Here is a 27,215-nt window from a genome sequence, read left to right on the forward strand (position 1 = left end):
AAAAAATTCTTTTCCTACAAAGACGAATCTGATAAAGTGGAAAATTATCAATGAGGACCTTTGTGAACAATGTCGAAACCAAAAGGAAGATGTGGCTCATGCATTGTACCACTGTCCGAAGCTATTCGACCTGTGGACAAAATTTAATCTCTGGAATCACAATAGCCTCCAACAAGCAACATCGTTTATTGACCTAATGGGTTGTGTTTTTGCCGATGATAGGGACCCTGCGCTCTTCTCCATGGTGGCGTGGGCAATCTGGAATCGGAGAAATAATCTTCGCCTCAAAAAACCTGCAGTCCCACTCGACAAGTTGCTGTCTCAGTCAAAAGAAAGGCTGTGTGAATTCAAACTCTACAACTCCTCCTCCATAACCCCAGTGGGCCGACCACTTACCAGTTGGCAAGCTCCGGATCGTAATACTTACAAAGTGAACTTTGATGGTGCTCTATTTACAGTAGAAAACAGTGCTGGTTTGGGTGTGGTTATTCACAATGAAGAGGGACTGGTCATGGTCTCTCTCTCTCAAAAAAAAAAAAAAAACACGCTCCCTTTTACAGCTATTGAAATCGAAGCCATGGCAGCACGGAGGGCCTTAAAACTGGCACTGGAGACTAGTTTTCATCAAATAATATTGGAAGGAGACTCATAGATACTCATCCCAGCCTTGGAAAATAGCTCTCAATCTCTATCAAGCTTTGGCCACATGGTAAAAGACATTTGGTAACTCACCTCTTGTTTTTCAAAAATACAATATTCTCATGTTTGTAGGTATTGTAATACTATAGCTCACTCTCTAGCGAGACAAGCAAGTTTTTTATCTCAAATGTAAGTCTGGATGGAGGATGTACCACCAGATATTACTCAGGTACTTCAGGCCGATTTAAATGGTTTTTCATAATTGAAAAGTTCAATCTTCATTCTCATAAAGAAAAAAAAAAAAAAAAAACTTAATTGTTTGCTGTGCATGGGTTTTTCTTGTCTTGAGAGGGGAATGTGGATTTAATTTTTTTTTTCAAACATAGGGTTTGTTTAGAATCCGCTTATTTTGTTGAAACTGAAATTTTTTTATTGAAAGTACTGTAGATAAAAGGTAAAAGTTAATTGAAATAGTACAGTGAAATTCATGGATAGTACCAAAAAGTGTAGTGAGACTTATAAATAGTAGAAAAATAAACTAAATAATAAAATAAGTTGACAAAAATAATTTTTACCAAACACACGCGAATATCTTATCTCATTTACGTTGAAATCACCTCATTATAAATGATATAAAATACTCTAAGCCGCACTTACTCTGCTTCCACCTTGCGTGTGAGCATCAACAAAAAGGTGACCAAAGTGGTCTAAAGTCCAAGTCATTGAATTTTTTTTTTTTGCTGAATCCAAGTCATTGAATTTACTAATAAAGGGGAAAGTGCTCTGAAATTTTAGGATAGACCTACATAATTTGAGTCAAAAAGACAGAAATATACCAACAATTTCACCGGGAAAAAATTGTAAATTGCTAGGAAGTAGGAAAGCAAGAACTTGATTACTTCCATTATCCAAAAAAAAAAAATATAAAAAAGAAGTAAAAAAAGTAAAGGAAAGCAGCTACTATCCACTTTTTTTTATAAATCCACAAATTCCAAATCCCACGCTCTGTTAAAACGAGTAGAAAATACTTTCCCCATTACAAACCGCGGAAAATCTTTTCCACGCTCCGTCACTGCGAGTGGAAAATCATCACTAAACCCTGCTAATTCCACAACTATTAATTATTTTTCATTGAAAACGGGTTACCGGCTCTAATTCGTTCTTTCTCTGTACAAAATTAGGGCTCGATTCAACTCCCCCCAAATTCCCCAATTTCTCTCTCTCTCTCTCTCTCTCTCAATTTCAGCTATTCTCCTAAACCCTAAATGTTCCTCACTCACTGAGTCGAGCTTAACCGAGTTTGAAAACCCTAATTCTTCGCGATCGCGATGAAGAGCTCTCCGCGAAGAGGAGCTGGTGGTTTCGACGTGTTCGATTTCAAGGAAGAAGATGAGCTCCCTGATTTGACCTCCGAAAAATTCCTCGAGAAGTTCAAAAACTCTAGCGGCGATCACCATTGCACTTTGAAAGACGACTTTCTCGAATGTGGTAATGCTTTCCCGGGAACCAAACATAAGTTTTTTTTTTTTTTTTGCTTTATCTGGCAATTTTCCGAGAATTCGGAAATTGTTGTTTTCTACGTGATTATTTATATATATTTGAATAAATTGGCGCTAAATTTGTAGAGCATGTACGCTACAGATTGTGAACGTGTTCGATTTCGATGTAGGTTTGATTTTGAATCTCTCATTGAGAATTTGATGCGCCACTTGTTTTTTCTTATTAATCGTTACTTACACACGCACTTGAGCCACGATCTCACACTCCACCATTAGTTTAGCTCTCAAATTGGAGCTAGGCATGTTCAGTTGACTTGTGATTCGTCGATTTTGGAACCAATTGTCCAGAGTAAAGGAAGTTCCATTGTGTCTTACACATTGGCAAGATTTGTGAAACCTAGGCGGTTTCTTATGATACAAAATGGGTTTGTCCGGTTAGAGTTTAGATTTTCACTTGCTTTATACTTGTGCGGGAGTAGTTAATGGACGTCTCGAGTCTTGTCTAGCTGTATGTGTGTGTTGGTGCGTTTGGTTTAAGATACCAAAAGGTTTTTCACACACACAGATGTAGGAGGAATTGGAAGTATAGTGTATGAGTAAACTGTAAGTCAATGATCCAGACTAGGCTTAATGTATGCAGTTGTTGACCTTTTCTTTGTTTGGTAAGTTATTATATTATTTGGAAAAACAAAAAAAAAAAGATTGAATTTCATGAAATCCTTTCTAATTAGTTGGGGTTAAGGACTGTTGAGTTGAATGAAGTGTGTTTTCACTTTTCAAGCAGAGGTCTATACACTTTCCTGTACATTCTGAACCTCTCATTTCTTGAGTTTGTCTTGACTGAAGGAGGATATATTCTGGGACCCTTTAGTAATTTATATTTAAATAAATTGCATGGCAACGTAATTTCATATGTTACATGCACTACAGTACATTAGAGGGAAGTTTTAGCAAGACGCTTAAGGAACTACCTTGTATAATTGTGTTGATGGTTTTCACACTTGTGTGTGCTGGTTTTTTTTTTTTTTTTTAATAATATTTTGGGGGGGGGGGGAATTGTATTAACCAAGCTCACTTTTTGAGTTCCATTAATCATTAATCTGGTGAAATATATAATATTAAAACGTTCTGTTTAAAGTTACTGTAGACAGCATAGATTGAGCTTCCGTACCAATTCTAAGTTGGGGCTTTGGTCCTCGAAATTTGAGTAGCATCTTTTTTTATTTTTATTTTTTAATTTTTTAAAGGTGACACTGAATGCTTGTTTAAGAAGTTTGTGTCAGTTTACAGACTTTCATATTAAATGGATTCTCTTCTAAATTGCACTCATCCAATTGCACAAGAGAAAAAAAAGAGAAGAAAAAGGAATGGAACAATAGAAAAAGTATGACCCAAGATGCCCTAAGAAGCACTAGGTAATGACATGTGGATATCCCTGTCAATCGTATGTGTCAAGGCTTGTAGCTGAGCCAAATTGTTGTTTGAAATTCTTTCTTGACAAAAGGGAAAGAAGGGTTTCTGGTCAAGAATTTTGTATCAGTATGGTAAAGAATTTGAAAATCTTTAGCTGTCTTTCTACCTGCATAATTTGGTAAATTATTAGCATGTGGTCGTGGTCATGCTTGTTGCCAAGAGTTTATGTTAAACCTGTTCTTATGTTTGAATTGGTTTTTCTTGCCTCCAATTTTTTTTTCTTATTATACATTTTTAAGACTTGTTTAATTTGTTATTTTAATTAAGTTGGATCTAAATATAATCCATTTCTATGTATTCTTAATGCATTTATAACTGTTTGTAGTTACTGAGGGAGCCAATCATGGAACGAAGGAAGTTGGTAGTATACATTGTGTAGATAATGATGCAATTGACTGTAAACGTGGTTGTGACAATGCTAATTCATTTAAACCTCTGGGCATAGAGGGAGAGAGCTTTACTGACAAAAGGGAGTTCTCTGGGTTGGATGCTACCCGGGATTCCGATTCTATTAGTCATGAACAACCTTATTTAAAACCAGATAGTAATGGATCCAGATGTTTCATTTCTGAACTGGAGAGAAAAGATTCAATCCTTGAAGCTCCCACTCCAGAAAAAGGGCAGATGGATTCTGCACTTTTGGAGGTTCCATCCAAAGTACTTTTACTTTCATATGTTTACTAATTATATATGAATATTCAAAATCATGTTTACATTATCTGGAATTTGTGCAGAATGAGCCGGTTGATGTGATCTCAGATGCTGACGAGAGCATGAGTGGGAATTCTCCCTCAAGTCCTACCTCTGAAACTGCAGAAGATGGAGGTATTTCTCAGGATTATGATCTTATTAACTGCATTGTCTGTTTTACATTTATGTGGACCACCTCCATCTTCTTACTATTTTCTGTTGTATAATTTCAGTTTCATTGAATGGTTATGCAACAGATCAGTCCTTTGGCGATATGGGAATGGTAATTATCTTTTCTTTTTATAATTTTGAAAATATTAGGATTATTTAAGTAGAGATTGAGCAGAATTTACTGACCTTTGAGGGTTTCAAAAATGATGTTCTTTAGATCTGAAAGACTACACTGTCCAGGATTTCTTGATTATGGAGTCCTTCACCTAAATTCTCCATATCTATTGGGGCATAATTTGTTGATTGGCTATGTAAAACATTATTGTGCAATTATTCCCACCTACTTTGGATGGATAATGTAATGCTTTGGAGAGCCACTTCGCACTTATGGTATTTTTGTCCACATTTTCCTTGCAATGATTGCACGTGGTGATTTACAGCTTATCGTAAAGGGAAAAATGACCACTATTTGTTCCCCATGCTCATCAAGTAATGCTTATTGCATTTAAAGATTATAATAAATGGCTTTGTAACTTACTCAGTTCTGTTGTCACCTCATATTTCTTGTTCATCCTTGGTTGCATTCACACTGGCTTGGGATAATGCTTTACATCCAATTGGAAATAGCATATAGTTTTGCCGGGACTGAGGACACTAGCTTCTGTCTGACTGTGTGAGAATTCTTTTAAAATAGACCATAATTGTTTGGGGTGTATGGTGTTTGCAAATAGGACACTTATTCTCTAGATAGCCATTTACATTTCTAGGTAATTCTTTGGCACCATTGTTGTTAAAATTTGGTACATTTTACTAATTTCTCTATTTGTAGTGGTCAGAAGGCCTCTTGAGTTGTGACTATTTATCATTTTTTGCAATCCACAGGATGACACAGATATGGAGGTCGTTCTTTATACGGATTATGTTTTATATCGGGATATTTATTGTTCGGGTCCCCAGTTAACTTTTTCACACAGTTGCATCAAAATTAGTGGTTCAAATCCACATGGAAATGAAGGAACCTTTAACTTTGAATGCGGAGTTGATGATGTTATTGATATTGCTTGTCAGTGGACTCGAAGAGTGAGTTGAAATGCTCCTGTTAGGATATTTGGTGATATTCATATATGTTTGGTTTTGAAGTTCTGTTTTTTCTTATATGGGCTGCATTCAGGTTCAGACTGTCATTATAAAGCTCCGTGTAATTACAGAAGATGCAGTTCAAACAAATAATGAATGTAGCACTCCAGGTCAGTGCTCTTAAAATTCACATCCATTTGGTTCGATTAGCACTTCATATCGTAATTAGTCAAATGTTCTGTTTTCCAAATTTTGAGTGACACTGATTTATTGGGTAAATTATCAAATATTTTGTTAGGTGAAAGAAACTAATGTAAAGTCCTGTATTTTTTGCTATTATTTGTCCTTCCTACAATTTTTGTTCAAACAGTCATTTCCTTTTCAATGACATTTAACCTATGGCTAAGAGTGAAGACACAAAATTGGGCAGCAGCCAACGTGATATATTCAGTGACATTATCAAAAAAATGGGGGTGGATAAATTGGGCATTTTGCAATCACATAAAGTTACTTTATTAGAATGTAATTTTATGGTTAGTAAATACTAATAGTTAGTCTTCATTGTAAGTATTGATGAGGTGTTTATTGTTATTCAAATTATATGTATATAGATATATTCTTGCAAAGATATGTTATACCTTATTGTAAGACAACATTTGCTTTTTTTTTTTTGGTCTAGAAGAATAGATATGTATGAACTTTCATTTTCTTGAATAGGATGTGGTTTAAAGTTTTTATCTGTTTTGCAGTATGCTGTTTTATTAAGCTAATAGTAGGTTCTAACTTTGCTGATTTACTCCACATACCTGGATTTCTAGGCATTGAGGAGTTGAAGATTGCACTAGTTGAGCCTAATTGGTCCCACAAACAGGAAATGATCACCTCTATGAATGTGAAATACATGGCTGTGTGGGATATTGTGGATGGGTAAGTTTTAAATTTTCCTTAATGTATTCATATATATATATATTTTCTTCTAGTTTTTCTTATGTTTTTTCTTCATAGCTCAAATAATGTTTCGTGTTTCTTGTGAAAGCTGAATGGTCATATGAGCCGTCTAACTAGATAAATCTGTTGCTTAATATTGGAATTTGCTAAATTATCAAATCAAGAGAAAAAGATTTACTAATGCTATTTCTTTAAACTTTTTTTGTTATAGGTAACGTAAAAATTTTATAAAAAAAAAATGGCCAACCCAAGTATATTGGGGATGTACTATGGGGGCACAAATCAAAAACCAAAATTACAACGATCAAGTAAAACTGGAAGGGAAAAACAAGAAAAATAGGATAAAGCCACACTCCAATTAAGGAGAGTTTGCAAGAAAAAAAACTTAATCTTTAGAGTAGAACGTTCAGATCTAAGCTCTATTTCTTTAAACTTAGCATCCACAACACAATCTGTGATGATTTTTGAATTGAGACTAGTATTTTTCTTATGATTTTTTGTCTTTCCAGTTTAATCCTTATTTGATTCATGTTAACCCTAAACCCAGTACAAGCACAAATTCCCTTTCTTGTAATTGACGTAGGACAAATTCTGTGTGCTTGTGGTGGGTTTAGCGTTAGGAGAATTTGTGGGTCTAGGCTTTAGAATTGTTGAAAAAAGTGTTATGGGGTTGATGGTAGGAATTAAAAAGGTAGTTTGATGACTTGTTTGATGGCTATTTGGTAGAAGTATGTGGGGTTTTAGGCTTTTGAATTTTGACAGGTAAATGAAAGGGCTTAATTTGGGGTTGTAAAAAGGAAGAGAGAGAATTTTATGGTTTCCTGGAGCTGTATGAATAGTATATGTGGGCGTGTTTGGGGTTTTACGAATTGTATTTCCATTTCTAAATTCTTACGCTCTATTAGATTAAGTTTTTGAACTTGTATTTTTTCTTGATCAGAATGTTCACCATTGTGAACTTGATGTTCAGCATTTTTGAATAAAAGTTTTATTACCTATAAAAAAAAAAAGTGAATAGTACCCCAAGAAATGAGAGAAGACAAAGGGAGAAAATAAATGATAAGGCCAACTGTGCCTCACCATGAAAAACGCTGATTAATATTCTTAATCAACTTCCTCTTGCTTTAGTACAATAAAATACTTTTTTTTTTATAGGTAAGAAAATGTATATTTACTATTTAGAGAAGACTACTTCATTATTTTTCATTAGAAAAATGAAGTAACCATAAAAAAAATATATATGTACAAGAAGAAAGGGAATCTAAAAACAGCGGAATGGATTCCCTAGAAGTAAATCCCCATGTACAAGACCAATTAAACAAGGTCCCTGCAAATAAAGCTTCTCAGCTGATCCCCAGTGAGCTCCATATCTTCAAAAGTACGACTATTATGCTCCCTCCAAATAATCCACATCACACAATGTAGCATCCGCTATATCAATTACCAAATTCCAAATATAAGAAGAGTGCTTCCCTAGACAGTTTCTCCATCCTGCCAATAAATCAAAAACCTTCTAGGATAAAACCCAAGCAATACTGAACGATCTAAATGCAAAAGTCCATAACCAAGAACTTTCTAACAGTGCAACAGGAGATGATCAACACTCTCTTCACTACACTGGCATAGGCAGCACCAATCCACAATTGGAATGCCCCTTCTCCTCAAATAGTCACCTATTAGAATCTTCCCCCATGCAGTTATCCAAACAAAGACAGACACTTGATGTGGGCCTTCATACCCCAAATGCTGTTCCAAGGAAAAGTAGCGGAGCTAGATCCACTCAAACCAATATAAAAGGATTGCGCGTCAAAATTCCCCTTTGACTTCAACCTCCACCTCATCCTATCCCTGTCCTCATCTGGAGGATTTTGTGACTCCAAGGCATGAGAAAAGGCCCCCACCAACTCCATTTCCCAATCGTTGAAACCACGTTGGAGCCAAACATCCCAATTCCACCCTTCCTCTGCTGTGTGACTTACCAACATATTAGCCACATATGCCTCCCTATGAGTAGCAATCTCAAATAAAATCAAATGCCTCCCTATGAGTAGCAATCTTAAATAAAATTGGGAAGGATATTTTCAACAGTTGATCCCCACATCAAGAATCATGCCAAAACCGGACCCTACTTCCCAACCTAATCTCAAAATAAATGAACTTACTAACGCTCCCCAACCCCTTCCATATATCTCTCCATAAGCCACACCCATGCGAACCCCTTCGCAACTTCGAGTACCCCCCCCCCCCAAAAAAAAACACATTCCTCACAAATTTCTAAGCTATCACCCGCCTCCATATGCGTGTCTCCTCAACCGCATATTGCCACAACCACTTGCCCGAAAGGTTTTTATTAAAGGTGGTGATTTTCCTAATTCCAACCCACCACCAGCCATAGGAGAACACACCGTATCCCACCCTACCAAATGAATTTTATGCTCATCCCCTAAAACCTCACAGAAAATCCCTCTGTAACTTCTCAATCCTATTAGCCACTCTAGCAGGAATTGTAAACAAAGACAAATAATAAGTGGGAATGCTCGAAAGCGTACTCTTAAGCAAGGTTTGGTGACCCCCCATAGATAGATACCTTGGGTTGATGATAATTTATTGTTCCTAAGCAAAGAGGCCCGGCTACCTCAAATTAGTCAGAAATATTGTTCCCGGTTAATTTTTACTTTTGTTTTGGATCAATATGGGTGGATTTCGCAGTTTTTTTATTGAATCGAAGTTGTTTCAATTGGTGGTTGAGGAAGGGGGGAGCTTTTTCTCCCTTAAGATGTTTGAACGAGGGAAGTATTTCATGCAATCAGTTTTTATGGGTAGGAATGCAGCACGTTGGTTAATGCAAAGCTTGGAACACATGGTGATTGGGGTCAACCCCAAACATTTCTTCACGCTCGGGGAAGGAGACATTGCATACACTGTGCAACGGGGTTCTAACTCGTTTGGGCAATATATGTTAGTAATAGAGTTAAAAGTTGGTGGGATGAGAAGATCGATCATTATTCCTGCAGGCAAGGCACAACATGGTTGGAGGGCTTTGGGAATTGAATTAAGGAGAATGTTGGAACCTTCTCATTATGCGTTGGGTGGTCCAAAAGCTTTACCGTACAAGTCTAAGTTGGGTTCAGAGATTCACCCTTCTCGGTCCTTTGCTGAAACGGTAAAAGCGTCTGTGCAAGTAAGGAAGCATTCGCACCAGCCGCCCATTAGAGAGACAGAGAAGTTTCAAGTAGTGGAGAACATAAAGCCGCCTCCGAGAGACGAAGCTGGGATTCAGGTGGTGGCTTTTGAAGTTCCAACTGATAATGCTATACCGATTGCCGTGGGTGGTGTGGAGGGGAGTCACTGTGGTATTCATGGAGATGATTAGTTTAAGGAGAAAATCCGGGAACAAAATAAATTCAAATTGAATAATTTGAATTTACAAGTTGTTGATTCTGGTAGGGAGCGTTAAATTAGGAGGTCTGGCTGGTTAGGGAAAGGTTTGATTGTGGAAGTAAATGAATTTGGTAAGAGGCGGGTGTCTTGGCAACGTTATAGGGGTGATAAGCAAGCTGTAAAGTGGGTGGCACGTGAGGACAATTCTGCCCAGGTTGTTAATAAGGGAATGGACAATGGGCCTTCTGAAACCCAAGCACTTTGGTTGGGTAATGCTAAGAGTTGCTCAGGCCCATTGTTGACTCGCCCTTTTATTTGTGAGGCAGGGGCTTGCTCCAAGCATTCCCAAAATAAACCCAGCCTAGGTATTACGAGCCCAATTGTTGAGGATGGTAAGTTAGAGCCAACCACCTCAGGCCCGAGCTCAATCTAGAATGGTGCGAGTGCTAAGGTGTTCCCCGTGAGCTCGATGGTTGATTCTCTACCACCAAGGAGGACGGCGATGGCTCTGATGATCACCTTGGGCTCGAATTCTTCCATATCGGCACCGGAAGTTCCTGGCGGGAGTGGGTCTAGCGTCCAGGTGAGCCCGAGCTGGCTTACCCAATCCCCCACCTTGCCGATATTGACAGCGGAAGTGGTCCAGGCTGTGTGCGAGTTGGGTTCATCACCCTTAGCTCTGATATGTCCTTCGTTAGAGCCGGCGGAGACGAAGGTGTTGTTTTCAGGGGACCTGATTGAAAAACTGGTGGAGAAGTCGTCATCTCCGGCGGTGACGATGGATGAGGATGATGAATTATTGGGTCCGGAGGTAAGGGCGACGGAGCAGGAGGCTTTTGATGGTAAGGTGGTATTTAATTCTTCTCCCACTATTAGGGAATTGGTCAATGATCTGGACAAATCATGGGGTAATTCCAAAGAGTGGATGCTACAATTGCGGGATGGTCAACAAATAGTGATTCCGCTATCTCTATATCGATCTCCAGAGAGTGTTTCGGATTGCTCAGTCACTGATGTAGAGACTGTAACAGGTAATGATTCTTTTATCAATGACGGTCAAATGGTTAGCTGGGCAGAGGACTGTGATGGGTTAGTTGATTCTTTGTCTATTGTTAATGAGGCAGAGGAGGAGATGTGGGATTTTGATGAGAGGTCGATGACTTGGGAGTGTAGTGGCAAGCCTTTAGTTGTGGTACCTTTGGCCACATAAGTTCCTTTGGAGTTGGAGTGTAGTTCTGAGCTGGGGGTTAGGTGTAAGGAGTCGGTTGATGGTAATAATTTATCACAATGGGTAACAAATTGGATTAAGGCTTTTAGAAAATCAGTGGGCACTTCTTTGGAAGGTTTTGAGGAGCAGATTATGGGATTGCTGCTAGCTATAGAGGCCAAGAAAAAGGATAAAAAGCTTAAGGTAGTAGATGATCAAATGAAGCACGGCAAGTCGGGGCAGAAAGGTCAGTGGGAGTTGAAAAATTTATTGACCTCTATGAATGTTGAGGTTGGTTCAGCGAAACCAAGGAATGTAAGCAAGGAGAGGGCTGTGGTGGTTCATCAATGAATTTGAAGGTTATTTCTAGGAATGTTAGAGGGCTGAATGATAGGGATAAAAGGCTTCGGGTTCGTAATATGGTTAGGAGATGGAAGCCAGATATTATTTTTCTTCAAGAAACTAAAATGGAGTTGATAACTAGAGCTGTGATTTGCAGTTTGTGGAGGGGTCAACATGTTGATTGGTCTTATCTAGGCTCTTGTGGAGCTTCTGGAGGGGTGCTACTGATGTGGGATACACGGGTTGTGAGTAAAGTGGAGGAAGCTGTGGGGCGATTTTCGGTTTCTTGTAGATTTACAAGTGTGTTAGATCAGTTTGTCTGGGCGTTTACTGGCATTTATGATCCTAATTCTGTGAGAGACAGAAGGTTCTTAGGGGAAGAATTATTTGGTTTGAACAGTTGGTGGAATGTTCCATGGTGTGTGGGTGGTGACTTTAATGTGGTAAGGTTTCCTTCCGAGCGTTCTGGTTCGACCTCTTTTACTGCTACTATGCGGGAGTTTTCCAATTTTATTTCTGAGCAAGGCCTCATTGATATTCCGCTTCAAGGGGGATCTTTCACTTGGTCTAATACTTGTGAAGTTGCTTCGAAGGTTAGGCTGGACAGATTTTTGTTTTCTGCAGACTGGGATGATAAGGTTCCATCTGTCTCTCAACACCGCTTGCCTAGGCTGTTATCTGATCACTTCCCGATTGTTCTTGAGGGTGGTTCCTTTCAGAGAGGTAGGAGGCCGTTTAGATTTGAGAATATGTGGCTTAAAGATGAGGGTTTCGTGGAAAGGGTGCGATCTTGGTGGGAATCTTATAATGTCCTAGGAGCTCTGAGTTTTGTTTCAGCCAATAAATTGAAGCTCTTGAAAAATGATTTGAAGAAATCGAATGTGGAGGTTTTTGGAAATGTTGAAGATCGGGTGAGAAAATTGTGGCAAGAGCTTAGTGATTTAGAGATGATTGAGGATAGTCGAGCTTTTTTGAGGAGGAAACGCTGGAGTTGGAGAGAGTTCGAGGTGAATTAGAAAAAGTTACTTTGATGGAGGAAATCTGTTGGAGGCAGAAGTCTAGAGTCCTTTGTATTAGAGAAGGAGACAGGAATACTAGATTCTTTCATCGTATAGCTAACTCTCACAGAAGATTTAATTCCATTGATAGGCTTATGGTGGATGGAGAATTGTCCAAATCCGGTGGCTATAGCAGGTTGTATTTCTAATTTTATAGGCAGCTATATGCTGAAATTGTGACTCATAGACCTTTATTAGATGATGTGGAGTTCTCTTGTATCTCGGAGGATGATGCACTTTGGCTAGATAGGCCATTTGATGAGGAAGAGGTGTTTGGGGGTGATTAGTGATTTTATGGGTGATAAGGCTCCTGGCCTGGATGGCTTTTCTATGGCATTATTTCAGTCTTGCTGGTGTATTTTAAAGGCTGAAATTATGGCAATGTTTCAAAATTTATATACTCAGGCTGTGTTTGAGAAGAGTCTTAATGCTTCTTTCCTTGCTCTTATTCCCAAAAAGGTGGATGCTGTGGAGATCAAGGATTTTCGGCCTATTAGCTTAGTTGGTGGGATTTATAAGATTATTTCTAAAGTGTTGGCCAATCGTCTTAGAAGGGTGGCACATGGGCTTATTTCAAATTCTCAGAACGCGTTTGTGAAAGGTAGACAGATATTGGACTCTTTTTTAATTGCTTCAGAATGTATTGATAGTAGATTGAAGTTAGGTGTTCCAGGAGTGTTGTGTAAGTTGGATGTGGAGAAGGCATATGACCATGTGAGTTGGGGTTTTTTAATGTATATGCTTCAGCGTTGTGGGTTTTTAGAGAAATGGAGAAAATGGATAATGTGTTGCATCTCTACTGTTAAATTCTCCATTCTGATCAATGGTAGTCCTTCTGATTTTTTTGGTAGTTCTAGGGGGATTCGGCAAGGGGACCCCTTGTCTCCGTTGCTATTTGATATTGTTATGGAGGGTTTGAGTCGTATGTTGGATGTGGCTGCTACTACTAGTCAGGTCTCAGGCTGCTCTGTAGATAATATGGCTGGTAACTCAGTGATGGTGTCTCATCTTTTATTTGTTGATGACACTTTTATTTTTTGTGATGCTGATCCTACGCAAATAGCTAGTTTGAGAGCAGTTCTGGCTAGATTTGAGGAGGTCTCAGGTTTAGGGATTAACTTGGGGAAATCTGAGTTAGTTCCTATAGGGGCGGTCTACAACATGGATGTTCTGGTGGGGATGTTGGGTTGTAGGCAATCCTCTCTTCCATTGAGATATTTGGGGCTACCGTTAGGAGCTAAATTTAAGGATTTGTCAATTTGTAATCCTATTTTGGAGAAGATGGAAAGGAGATTAGCAGGATGGAAGAAGTTGTATCTATCTAAGGGGGGTAAGGTAACTCTTATTAAAAGTATTCTTTCCTCCTTACCTACATACTTCCTTTCCCTTCTGCCTTTACTTGGGAAGGTGGCAAATTGTATGGAAAAGTTACAACGAGATTTTTTGTGGAGTGGTATTAATGGTGAATCTAAATTACACTTGGTCAGTTGGGCTCAGGTTTGTAAGCCGCTGCAGGTTAGAGGGTTGGGTATTAGACGATTGAGGAATTTTAATTCTGCCTTGTTAGGAAAATGGTTATGGAGGTATGGCATGGAGACCGATGCTCTATGGAGGAGGGTTATTGAGGTGAAATATGGGAATGATTGGGGTGGTTGGTGCACAAAAAAGGTGACCAGTGCTTATGGTGTTGGTTTGTGGAGACATATTAGGAGTGGTTGGATGAGTTTTTCTAAACTACTTCTGTATGATGTGGGGGATGATTCTCGAGTGAAGTTTTGGAAGCATGTGTGGCGTGGAGATCGTACTCTTCAAGAGGCTTTTCCGTAACTTTATTGTATTAGTAGAACAAAGGATTCTTCAGTAGCAGAGGTTATGTGTTGGTCTGGTGGGAGGATTCATTGGGATGCTAAATTTCGTTGTCCTCCACAAGATTGGGAACAAGAATCCTTTGATTTGTTTATGGATATGGTCTACTCTTTGACGGTACGGGGATTGGGTCCGGATCGGTTGTGTTGGAAGCTAGCAAGGAGTAGAGGTTTTGAGGTTAGAGGATTCTATCTTTCTTTCTACCCTCCTACCATCTTATCCTTCCCTTGGAAGATTTGGAAATCGAAGGTTCCTCCAAGGGTAGCTTTCTTTTCATGGTCTGCTTCCTTAGGTAAGATTTTAACAAAAGATAACCTTCGCAAACAACGCATGCTTGTTCTCGATTGGTGCTATATGTGTAAGAACTGTGGGGAGTCAGTAGATCATCTTCTTCTTCATTGCCCCATTGCTTGTGAGTTGTGGTTGTTGGTGTTTTGTTTGTTTGGAATTCATTGGGTTATGCCTCTGAAGGTTATTGAGTTGTTTGAGTCTTGGCAGGGTAAGTTTGGACGGCATAGAAATATAGAGTTGTGGAGAATTGTGCCTCATTGCTTGTTATGGTGTATTTGGCGCGAAAGGAATGCTAGAAGTTTTGAGGGATGTGAACGCTCTATGTTAGGGATTAAGTCTTTTTTCTTACACACTCTCCTCGTTTGGAGTGTGGTATTTTGTCATTTTTCTTGTTCTTTCCTTCCTGTTTTACTTGATCGTTGTAATCTTGGTTATTGATTTATGCCCCCATAGTACATTCCCAATGTACTCGGGTTGGCTGTTTTTCGTTTTTTAATAAAATTTTCGTTACTTACCAAAAAAAGATAGATACCTTTTCTTCCATCTTGCCAATCATCTTTCCAGTTTCTCCAAAATCGGATTTCAAATAGAGGACGGCTTTTAGGAAGCTCCCAATGCCATACCAAGTAAGACATAGGCAAAACTCCAACCTTGCAATGCCATACCAAGTAAGACATAGGCAAAACTCCAACCTTGCAGCCCAAAATGTCAGCTAGAGCGTCTACATTATCCACATCACCAACCGGAACTATCTCACTTTTACTAACATTTATCCTTAGCCCTGTAACCGCTGTGAAGCAAGTCAGCAACATCCTAATATGAAGAATATGCTCGACATTGGTATAACAAAAAAAGAATAGTATCATCTGCAAATCACAAATGAGATATACATAACTCATCACCTCCCACTCCATGCACCTTGAATCCCCTAATAATACCAGCCCCCTCCATTCGCCTAAGCGTCCTAGTTCACTTTCATCATCAAGAGAAATAGCATAGGGAGATAAAGGATCCCCTTGTCTTAAGCCTCTTGAATTGTGAAAAGAACTGACTAGAGAACCATTAACTAATACTGAAAACTGGACAGAAGATATACATGTATGGATCCATTGTCGCCATTTAACTCCAAAACCCATCCTCTCTAACAAGTAAAGCAAAGCTGCCTAAATTACATGATCATAGGCTTTTTCTATGTCCACTTTACATATTACACCTGATATGTTACTCCGAATATAACCATCTACACACTTATTCGCAACCAGAACTGAATCCAAAATCTGCCGACCCCTCACAAATGCATTTTGAGATTCAAAAATGAGACTATCTGGTGCTCCTCTCAATCGATATGCCAACACTTTAGCCAAGATCTTATAGACACTACCCACCAAACTTATTGGTTCAAAATCTCTTATATTAGATACTCTATGTTTCTTAGAATAAGAGCAATAAAAGAAGCATTCAAGGACTTCTCGAATTTACCGTACTTATATGGATCCTAAATCTTAACTTCCCATGAGGGCCTAATAGAATTATGACTCCTACCCCCAATTGAATCAAACCAAAGCCCACACATAAAGACCCATAAACTAAGGAAAAAACTTACTATTAATAAAATAAAACCCAAGGTCCGCTACTTTGGTCAATACTCAACAATTATAGAATTACTAAAATACTTTTGACTCTTGAATAACCAAATAAAATATAGGCAAAAATACAAATAACATCCTTTAAGTTTGGTCAATTGTCATTTTGGTGCTGTAAGTTTTATTTTGTCATTCTGGTCCTCTAAAATCGCATTTGATCATCCTTTCCATCCATAAGTCTTGTTAAATGTTAAAAACATATTAAAATCTCTCTCTCTCTCTCTCTCTCTCTCTCTCTCTCTCTCTCTTTTAAGAAAAGAAGTACAAATTACATCCTTTAAGTTTGGTCATTTTGGTTGGTAAAGTTAACATCTTCTATCATCGTTTAAGGCTAGTTTAAGGCAACTTTTTTAACGGAATGGAGGAAGGATAAATGGTGACAACAAATGTGAACTTAAGGGACCAAAATGACAAAATGAAACTTATAGGACCAAAGTGACAATTGAGCAAACTTTGAGGGTGTTATTTGCATTTCTGGCTAAAATATAAAAACCTAATTTACTAATTACTACCATAGATACCTTTTCTTGGGCTTTGCCTTAACCTTTGGAAAACCTTAGGCTTCCAAAGAGGATATTGCTTCTCTAACCTTGCTATTGCTGCATCATGCCATTTGGGGGGGGGGGGGGGGGGTTGGGTTTGCTTGAAGTCATTGGTAATGCTAATATTACTGAGTAGTGAATATGCATTGGATAAATATTTTTTTTGGTAAGTAACATAAGGTGAAAACTCAAAATAGGAGCTTCCTCAAAGAATATGCCTTGGATATAAAAAATATTTGATTCTGGTAATGAATATGCTGTGTGTGTGTGGGGGGGGGGGGTGTTAGTTTTGGCACAAGTAAGCCATTCTTTTGTGTCATTAAACCGGTTTTGATGTTGAAACTGCCTTGCAAGACTACCCCAATTAAGCACCCATGTTGGGTTTCTGTATCCTACTGCTTAATTTTCTTATTTTCCAAGGTTCAGAATGATTTACAAATTAGGTAAATTGTATATAAAATAGTACTATTTTAAGGTCTGTGGTTTAGCCATGTACTGCATTTACAGCAATATGAAGTTGCTTATGGGTTGTAGTGTGTACTGATTGCAGTATCATTTTGTTTTTTTAAGAAGTTGTCAATCAGGGTAGAATTTGAAACTGCATGTTAAGTAACTTATATTTTATGCTGTCATTAACTGTTACACCATGCTTTGTTGTATTAATGACGTGTGGTGTGGATATTTTTCTCTTGATCTGCTTTGATTTGTGTACAATTGTGAAGATGCTGGCTGGGTGCAAAAATTTTGCAGATGTTATTTTCTCAACTCTGTCTGTGCTTGTAAAAAACACTTGCATATTAACTCTTTAATCTGCTGGAATATAACTTTCTTCATTTTTCTTGTAGTATGGACATGGGAATGGAAGAGGATCATCTACTCGGAAGGAGGAGCTTTTTTCCAAAGTGAGTGAAAGTGATCTTTTGCTCCTTTGTTTGATGTAATTGTGAAGATGTTAACTTTGATGCATTAGGCTGGCTTTGTCAGAATGTTCTTTGGTCATCTTATATTATGTCATCTGTTATATGCCTTTGAGGATTACCTCTTTTTTCTTTATTTCCTTCTTGTGTTCTCTCTCTTTTGAAGCTTGGAATGTGCTGAGATCCTTGCACTTTCCATGTCCTGGCATATTGTGCTGATAATTCATCAATTTAAATATAGGCAAATTTCTTTCCATATGATTAACTTCTATTTGATTCCAAAATCAGTTTGGTCTTAATAGTATCTTGAAAATGTTTTCTTACATTTTTTGGACGTGCATTTTGTGGATTTTTGTTAAGTTTTCTGTGATTAACATAGGATGAATGGTTTAGGATTTATACCTAAATTATACCATCTCTTCCCTTTTATTGGTAATGTTTTTATTAGTAATACTTGTGGTCCATAGCTGTCAAAAGTAGAAGCATGCATGTTGCATGTTGCATGTTGCATGTTGCATCAATAGTCAATTTTGCATGAAATTCCTATTTAAAATTTCTAATGATTGCTTAAATTATTAATAAAAGAGAAAATACAAATGCTGAACTGAAGGTAGCCTTTCCGTTCTAAAATAGCTATGCTGTTAGTGCTTAGTAAACTGGAAGGGACTTTTGTATTTTGGTGCTTAAGCATCACTTGGTGTCGAATTATCCTCATCAGAAGATTTAGAATTTTCTTTACGTTAGATAATAGGTCATATTTTCTGAATTTTAGCATGATTTTCATTCCTTCAGTCTTTGTAGAGAATGGTGTGTTTTTTTCAAACTATTCATGTTGATACCCCCTAATGATAGCTCATGTTCAACTTGTGCTATAGAGGATGGTATGCTTTGGTGATATTGGTGTGGTTATGCACTGTATCATGTTTATCGAATAATTGTGAGATGTTTATATACAGTTTCGATGAGCCGTTTGAAGAAGTTATATATCCAAAAGGGGATCCTGATGCTGTTTCCATTAGTAAGAGAGATGTTGATTTATTACAGCCAGACACTTATGTAAATGATACAATCATCGACTTCTATATCAAGTAAGTAATATGCAGACATTATTGTTTTCATTCAATTATGACCTACCTAATTTCTTTGGTGGATCTTAAGTTTCAACTGGATTAATTTATGTCCTTACTTCATATTGGGACACAATTGAGTCCTCTCTCCAAATAAAACATATTTTTCAGTCCATGTTTGTCAAAAATTGTTTGTTCTCATTGAGGCATAATATTTGCCCAGGTTGTAGTTATGATCTATATCCATTGGCTTATCTTTTAGACTGGAATTAAGCTTGGCTAAGTTACTAATGGAGTTTTTACTCACCATTGTTTGAAAAGTTTGAATTTGTTCTGATTATGAGTTTTTGTTCCTATGTTAATGTTCTTGATTTAAAATCTTAATTGATTGGCAGGTATTTGAAGAATCAGATTCATCCTGAGGAAAGGAACCGTTTCCACTTCTTTAATAGTTTTTTCTTTCGGAAGTTGGCTGACATGGACAAAGATCCAAACAGTGCTTCCGACGGAAGGGCTGCTTTTCTACGTGTCCGTAAATGGACAAGGAAAGTTGATATATTTGAGAAAGAATTCATCTTCATTCCCATAAACTTCAAGTAAGATTGTCTGAACAAACATTATTCTTCTTGCAGTAGGCTCTAGTTAAATTTGAGCACTGATATGAACTATGTCTGCATTCTGATGACAGTCTACATTGGAGCCTAATAGTTATATGTCATCCTGGTGAAGTGGCTAGATTAAAGGGTACGCTCTTTTTTGGAATTTGCTGCCTCTTTTTTTGAATCTCCCCTTCATTCATTATTTAGTCGTATTTCAGATGAAGATTTGGACAAGTCACCTAAAGTACCATGCATATTGCATATGGATTCTATCAAAGGAAATCATACGGGTATCAAAACTCTTATTCAAAGGTATCCTTGAACTTTTGAAGTTCATATGTTTCTGTTTTCTGATAGATTCGGCATGTTATTTTAAGAATGTGCCACATTATATGGAATTATCAGTGCCCTTTTGTGTCTTCCTGTATTGCCCTATATATCTTTCTCTTTATGTAGAGTTCCACAACAACCCCCCCCCCCAAAAAAAAAAGGGATGATGGTTGCCCCAATGTTTTGTTTAAACGTGTCGCTTTGTCTCAAGATATTTGCATGTTATCAATGGTCAACCAATAATTGTGTTTGCTTCTGAGATAGTTCTCTCTTCATCTTATTTTTGGTAATTATAAAAAGTTTGTATTTGAGTTTGTTTTACATGGTAAATTGCTTTTTTATAGTATGACTATTAATTATAATGATTTTGACTGATGAAATAATTAGAACGCATTTACTAGTACTATTTAATAATTTTAAATAATTAGTGCTTTGTGTCCCCTTAAACTGTTGGTTAGGTATTTTTCTTTTTCTTCTTCGGATTTGATTCTAATGGAAGATGGCGGTAATACATTTATTCTCAAACCAAAGAACCCCAAGTATTCTATGAGTCCATTTTACAATAACAGATTTTCTTATTGACATAAAGAGTGAGTTATACTTTTGGTCCTAGATACTTAGAATAAGTTCCATTTTGGTCCATAAAATTTTGAAAAGTGAGCAATTTTGTCCCTTTGTCTGTGGGTTGGATTTGATTTTGATCCCTCCAATATGTGTTTAGTTCAATTTTGGTCCTCTGAAAAATGGGTTGCCATAGCATGGAGAGACCAAAATTGTTGTCTTTTAAACATTTCAATGACCAAATTAGAACTTTTTAATCGAGGGACCAAAACCTTACCTACACCAAATTTCAGGGACCAAAAGTATGACTTGCCCAACATAAATTGTTATGTGACAGTTACTTTCAAGTTTCTGCAGAAGATTTTTTATGCTTAAATCAGGTTTTGTTAAAAATAAAACTTGACCTAAGTTTCATTTCTTTTTTTGTCCTGTACATGACTCTTTTTGTGTTTATGTGTGTTTAGGTATGCTTTTATCGGTTATTATTATTATTTTTTATTAATGTCATTTCTCTTGAATGATTGGCTATTTCTTTTTATACCAATTGAAAAATTAGAGCATGTTATAACTTGTGTGCATATTATATCTACGTGGGCAGTCTTTTCTGATTGCACTGCTGACAGTAATAAACATTTCTTTTCATTCAACAGGAACCATTTCTAAGTCATATATACATTTTTTTTTTGTTGCCTTCTAAATCTAATAAAAGTAGGTACTTTTTAAGTTGTTCTCTATATCTTTTATCCATTTATTAAGTTTAGGCATGATTATTTATATTGGCAATTACATCCATTTCTTGTGTTAGTTGAGCCAAATCTGCACTAGGTCATGTGTAGCCATTTTCCATTCACAAGTAGATTAGATTAGTGAATAGCTTTACGTAGATAAGAGCTTATGAGAGGTATTAGCTTCCTTTTTCTGTTTCTCATTTTAAGGCTCGTTAATCATCACTTCTGATCCTCTACTGCTTTGTAAATTTGGACCCTTTTTCTTTTGTTACTTTGAAAATTTTATATATATGACTGATGAGCAGGGTGATTTTTTTTTTTTAGATGGAGTAAACATCCAAATTGGACTTCATTCTTTAGCTAGCATTTTTTTTTCTTGGGGTTTGTCAATGAAATAACTACATTGCTTTTGATTCAAAATTTCACATTGTGTTTCTTAATATTTCTCTGTTTTTCTCTCTCCATTTTCCCTTTCAGAATTCGTCTCTCTAATATTTTTAAATTTATTCTTGATTAATTATATCTGTTTCATTTTAAGCTTCTTTTGTTAAAACCTTTTCAAAAGTTACATCCAGCAAATTGTGCACATGCTCATTACAATCTTGAAATGACAGTTATTTGTGGGAAGAGTGGAAAGAGAGGCAAAAGGAGGCACCAGAAGATCTTTCTTCAAAATTTCTTAACCTGCGGTTTGTCTCACTTGAGGTATTGCCTCTATTTTTAGTTAACAATCTTTTTTCTACTTTAAAGTGGAATCATGGATATTAATAAAAATAAAATAAAATAAAAAATGCTTGTAAAGTTGCTTTTAGCAGCCAAGCAACTATGGGTAAGCTGTGGGGTTGGAAGGGAATTGGCCCAACTGAATGTTTTGATGATCATCAGAATAAAATTTTAATGTTTTTCAATACAGCAGAGCAAATATTTCACCTGTGATTTTATTCTCAGCATTATATGCAATCAAAATCATGTTAGTGAGTCTCTTTTTGTCATTATGGAATTTCAATGCTATGGAAATTACAATGAAATGTGGCTAAACAACCTCCATTCTTATGATTATTCCATTCTTAGCCACAATACCTGGAAGATGATAGTTTCTTAAGTTTTCTTTTATAAAAAGTTTAGTTTCTCATTTATGGGTTTAATATTGAATGATTGACGCCTCTTGTTTTTTTCCTTATGTGAACGGGTGGATGGAATGCGCACTCTATGTAATGAGCCTGGTATAGATATCTCATATGAATGAAATACATTAATGTATTTTGTTGTATCCTAACACTTTCTTTTGCTGATCGCTAATCTGTAAAGTTACACAAGATAATAAAATTTACATGAAGATGCATTCTACTTTGTTTTGTTGCATAGATAACTAATCTGTAAAGTTACACAAGATAATAAAATTTAATAGAAGATTAATTTTAACATATTTTTCCTCCCTTTTGCTATAAAAAATAATCAACTCTCCTTTTGGGTTATAGTTGCCAGTTGAAAAATTATGAAGTATATGCAATCTTTTTTAGCTTAATTTATCTGGTTATTTTCATTTCCCTAGCATATAATTTGTTATGACCTATTTTTGCTAGGAATTGGCCGTAATTTTTCCACCCCACCCCCCCCCCCCCTCAATCATGGGTTATGTATAATTTTTGTTATCCTGACATTAATTCACATTCCATGTCAGCTGCCACAGCAGGAGAATTCGTTTGATTGTGGTCTATTTCTGCTCCACTATCTGGAGCTCTTCCTAGCAGAAGCTCCTGTTAATTTCAGTCCATTCAAAATAATCAAGTCCTCCAAGTTTGTAAGTATACTGCTTAATTGTCACTTTTCATCTAGCGTCATGAACATTTTAATATGTTTTTATGTTTTAGTTCCTTGAATTTTGATTGTGGCATGTAAAGTATTGAAATTGATGGCATGATATCCTGACATACTTAGTGGAACCCTTTATTACAAGTGTTTTGATTGTGGTGTAAGCTTTATAATTTGTTTGAATTGCAATTTTTAGCTTATATTACACGTCAATTTGAATGTAAGCCAATCTGTTTTGATGTTTCTTTTTCTTTTTTCCCCCTATTTAAATCTTCTCTATTTTTGCCCCCCTCCCCTTTTTTTCCATGTCCCCTGCTGTTTGCTTGTCCTGTGTGGACTGTGTATTACACCTGTTAAATTATCGATTGTCCCAAAAGCTTAAGCTCGTAGGATGTGATGAACCATAAGTCTAACACTTCCCATCGCTTGTGGGCTTAAAATTCCACTTAATAAGTGGGGGCCGAACAAGTGGGAATTTAACATTTTAAATGGGAGGTAGAGTAAAACCAGGGATCGAACTTAAGATCTCTTGCTCTGATACTATATTAAATTACCGATTGTCCCAAAAGCTTAAGCTCTTAGGAAATGATGAATTTAATCACTTAACCATAAGTCTAACAATACTATAACCTATTGATAATGCTCTTTCATTTATTCATGCATAATTACCCTTGTCTTTCCCCAGCTTGATGTGAATTGGTTTCCACCTGCTGAGGCTTCGCTGAAGCGTACTCTTATCCAGAAGCTAATATCTGAACTCCTAAAAAATCATTCTCCGGAAGTCTCGTCAGCTGCTTGCAGTGACGAAGATGAGCTCTCTGAATTTCCTGTGAATAATAAGAGTGAAACTGGTGTGGAGTTTTTTTCTCAGAGATGCAGTCCTGCAATAGCTCCCCAGTGCAATTTATCTAGTTCCCAGGCTGGCCAGGGGATTGAAATGACTGTTTTATCAGTATCTTCGATCAGTTCTCAATGTGTCAATGACACAGGCTTGGTTCTCAAAGAGTTTCTTGAGTCAGGAGCAACTGCAGGATCATTACTTGGACGGTTACCATCTTTTGACCATCCATCATCTTATTACCATCTCAATGGTCCTATGTCAGCAACAGAGGTATTAACTTTTCTTCCTTTTTGCATTAAGAATCTCTCAGTTTTATTTTTATTTTTTCAGTTATAAGAAATTAAGAATATTAACTAAGGATGCCAATTGATCAAAACAACTGGTTCTATTTAAGGAAGTTTTTTATTCCACTTTGTGCTACTTCAGTGTTTCTGGATGTTGCTTGCTAACACTTACTGTTTGTGTGAGTGTTACAAGCTGTTCTTTTTCAAGGAAGACGTTTATTAAATTTTGAGCAGCTTCAGTGTTTCTGGACGTTGCTTTCTAACACTTTTCTTGTGTCTCTGTATTATTTTCCAATTTCGTCTCATATCATTGAGTTTGAAAGGAGCAGTGTTTGCTGATAACATGAAACTGATTTAGAATTTTATTTTCTCCCTTTGGCTAGTTAATGCATTGGAAATAATTTCTCCCTGCCAATTTCTGGGTTCGACTAACCTTTGAAATAAACCTAACGGATACTCCTGTCTCATTTTGTTTGTTCATTCCTTCAAATCTCTTTTCTCAATAAATAAATTATAAAAATAAAAATAAAAATAAAAAACCCTTAAATCTTACCTATTTAAGGGAACAACATTTATTGCTTTCACATGCAAATAAAAATCCATTGTTTTTCATATATGTGGTTTTTAATTTTTTATATATCGTACACAAAGTTTAGTGAAGTAATATAATTATGTTTTTCCATTTTGGAAAGTGAATAACTGAACATCTATTAGTGGAACTTCCCAAAATGGAAAAAGGGACAGATCAAAGAGCAAGTTATTTTTCTAATCAATAACTGAAAACTGTTTGGTATAAAGCCAAGAGCTTGTAGCTCAACTTGTTGACACTTCTTGGTATTTCCAAAGGAGGCATCTAGGTTCAAATACCCCTCCCCCAACTATTTAATTATAAAAAAATAAAAAATAAAAAGAAAGAAAAAATAAGATTGTGTACTGTTTAAAAATAAAATAAAAAGCTTTTTGTTAGTAATTACAAGTTTTATTATATTTATGCAGCTTACAAGTTGTGTTTTTCTGTTCAATAAAATAACATTTAAGTCACATGCAAGCCCTCAGAACCCATGGAAAACAGAATCCATTTTGTAAGATCCATGTGATTCTAAATTCTTGTGAAACCCAACTGCCATATTTGTAAGTCTAATACCTTATCTTTCTGTGTCATCATAGGAAGATGCAGAAAACAGTGACCATTTTGTGTTTTTGCCTTCCGGTGATACTGGTTTTCAGCAAATGGTTGGCATCATACCTCAAGAAAGTAGCATTCCATATTCATCAAGAGATCTTGGAATGGAAACTTCTTATAATTTAGGGATCTCCATGCACACAGAGCATGACAATGTTCACTCATCTCCTGAGGCATTAAGTTGTGCATCTGATGATTCAGATGTAGGGATCATTGAAAATTGCCCAGTCAGGGAAAATGTGAGTACAAGTCAGAGGGAAGAAACAGATGATCAAAGACGTCTATCAACAGCAAACATGGAATGTTTGACAGATAGTGTTTTGCTGGATGCTTTTGCTGTTGAAGGTTCTGAAGACCCTGATAAGATGTATGATGGTAATGAGAATAATGACGGCCTCCCCTCCCATCAAGAAAATTCAGATATCTTGTTGCATCAAGATTCTGATATAACGGGTAATGGTGAGGTTGCTTGTGATAACGTGCAGGAGATTGGTGACGATCAGATTGCAGAGACACATGAGCAACAACCTGCAAAAGAGCTGATAATGGGTAACGGTGAGGTTGCTTGTGATAACGTGCAGGAGATTGGTGACGATCAGATTGCAGAGACACATGAGCAACAACCTGCAAAAGAGCTGATACTGGGTAACGGGGAGGTTGCTTGTGATAGCGTGCAGGAGATTGGTGAAGATCAGATTGCAGAGACAAATGAGCAACAACCTGCAAAAGAGCTGATAATGGATAACGGGGGTAATTGGGAGGTTGCTTGTGATAACGTGCAGGAGATTGGTGTCGATCAGATTGCAGAGACAAATGAGCAACAACCTGCAAAAGAGCTGATAATGGGTAACAGGGAGGCTGCTTGTGATAACGTGCAGGAGATTGCTGACAATCAGATTGCGGAGACAGATGAGCAACAATCTGCAAAAGAGCTGATAATGGGTAACGGGGAGGTTGCTTGTGATAACGTGCAGGAGATTGGTGACGATCAGATTGCAGAGACACATGAGCAACAACCTGCAAAAGAGCCGATAATGGGTAATGGGGAGGTTGCTTGTGTTAATATGCAGATGATTGGTGACGATCACATTGCAGACACGCATGAGCAACCACCTGCAAAAAAACTGCGTCTTATATCACCCCTTGAAGGGGAAGGAAATCTTACAATTATATAAAGTCCATCAAAGGTCTCCCCTCTGTAAGTAGGACCGAGGATGACTTTTTTGTTTATCTTTTATCTACTCTAGGAATGATTTTCCCACCTGTGAATAGGTTTGTGGCTCTATATATAGTACTGTTGGTGGATGGATGAACTGATAGGACATGTTTAGGTACACCTTTTAGTTGAAGTTAAAATTCATTATTTTCCTTGCCTTGCAATGGTTTTTTTTTTTTTTTTTTTTTGGTCATAGGCAAAATTTATTGTGGAAATTATGCTAGTTTGCATTTGAATTTCTTTGTATTAGAGTAGTCTCCTTGGTTTACTTATCTAAAAAATAAATAAGATTGGGTCTCCTTAGTTTTGCTTTAATTTTGAGGTCTTCTTTAGGCTTCTTTTGAATGCCCCATACTGGCCCAAATCCAAATCCATCACCCATTTTAGTGATGATTGTGTTTGAGTGTTGGAGCCACATGGGCCGTGTTGTGATGTTAATTGGGTTTAGCCAGCCCACTACATGGGAAAAAAGAATGGGGGAAGAGAGGGAGGGGAAATAAATGTAATTTCACGTCTTCTTTTTCAAACAACACAAATTATAGAAATGACAGCTTTCCTCCAAACCAGATTGGTGGACTGTTTCAAATTATTACGTCATGTGTCATAAATAACATGAATAATGCTTTGTGATTAAAAGTATATGTGGATGGACTTACGAATCATGATGTAATGGATTGATAAAATTTTTGTCCAAGTAGGGCCTTCATTATTAAATTTTAGTAATAACTCTCTAAAGGTAAGGAGTCTTCCATTGGATTTTATATGAAGTTACTGTAATCTTTGTTTGAGTTTGTTAACGATAAATTGCAATTTTAAGGAAAAATTGTAATAAATTTTCAAATTTCAATGG

General features: G+C 36.9%; 1 protein-coding gene across 2 annotated transcripts; it reads left to right on the top strand.

Annotated features, from left to right (window-relative positions):
• The first annotated feature begins 1,682 nt into the window (after positions 1-1,682).
• On the top strand, positions 1,683-26,529 carry LOC142619017 (putative ubiquitin-like-specific protease 2B). 2 transcript variants are annotated; one of them, XM_075792090.1, is made up of 16 exons: positions 1,683-2,127; positions 3,937-4,268; positions 4,346-4,436; positions 4,535-4,584; positions 5,355-5,552; positions 5,644-5,719; positions 6,368-6,476; positions 17,673-17,729; positions 18,701-18,832; positions 19,207-19,407; positions 19,500-19,555; positions 19,629-19,722; positions 21,644-21,734; positions 22,711-22,830; positions 23,527-23,952; positions 25,134-26,529. In XM_075792090.1, exons 1-16 carry the CDS (start codon positions 1,968-1,970, stop codon positions 26,322-26,324), a joined length of 3,384 nt encoding a protein of 1,127 aa, XP_075648205.1. In that variant the 5' UTR covers positions 1,683-1,967; the 3' UTR covers positions 26,325-26,529. The 2 variants fall into 2 exon arrangements, with proteins under 2 accessions (XP_075648205.1, XP_075648206.1); XM_075792091.1 differs by having other exon boundaries at positions 3,937-4,256.
• The last annotated feature ends 686 nt before the right edge of the window (positions 26,530-27,215 follow it).

This window comes from Castanea sativa, chromosome 12, assembly GCF_040712315.1.
Source record: "Castanea sativa cultivar Marrone di Chiusa Pesio chromosome 12, ASM4071231v1".
NCBI lineage: Eukaryota > Viridiplantae > Streptophyta > Magnoliopsida > Fagales > Fagaceae > Castanea > Castanea sativa.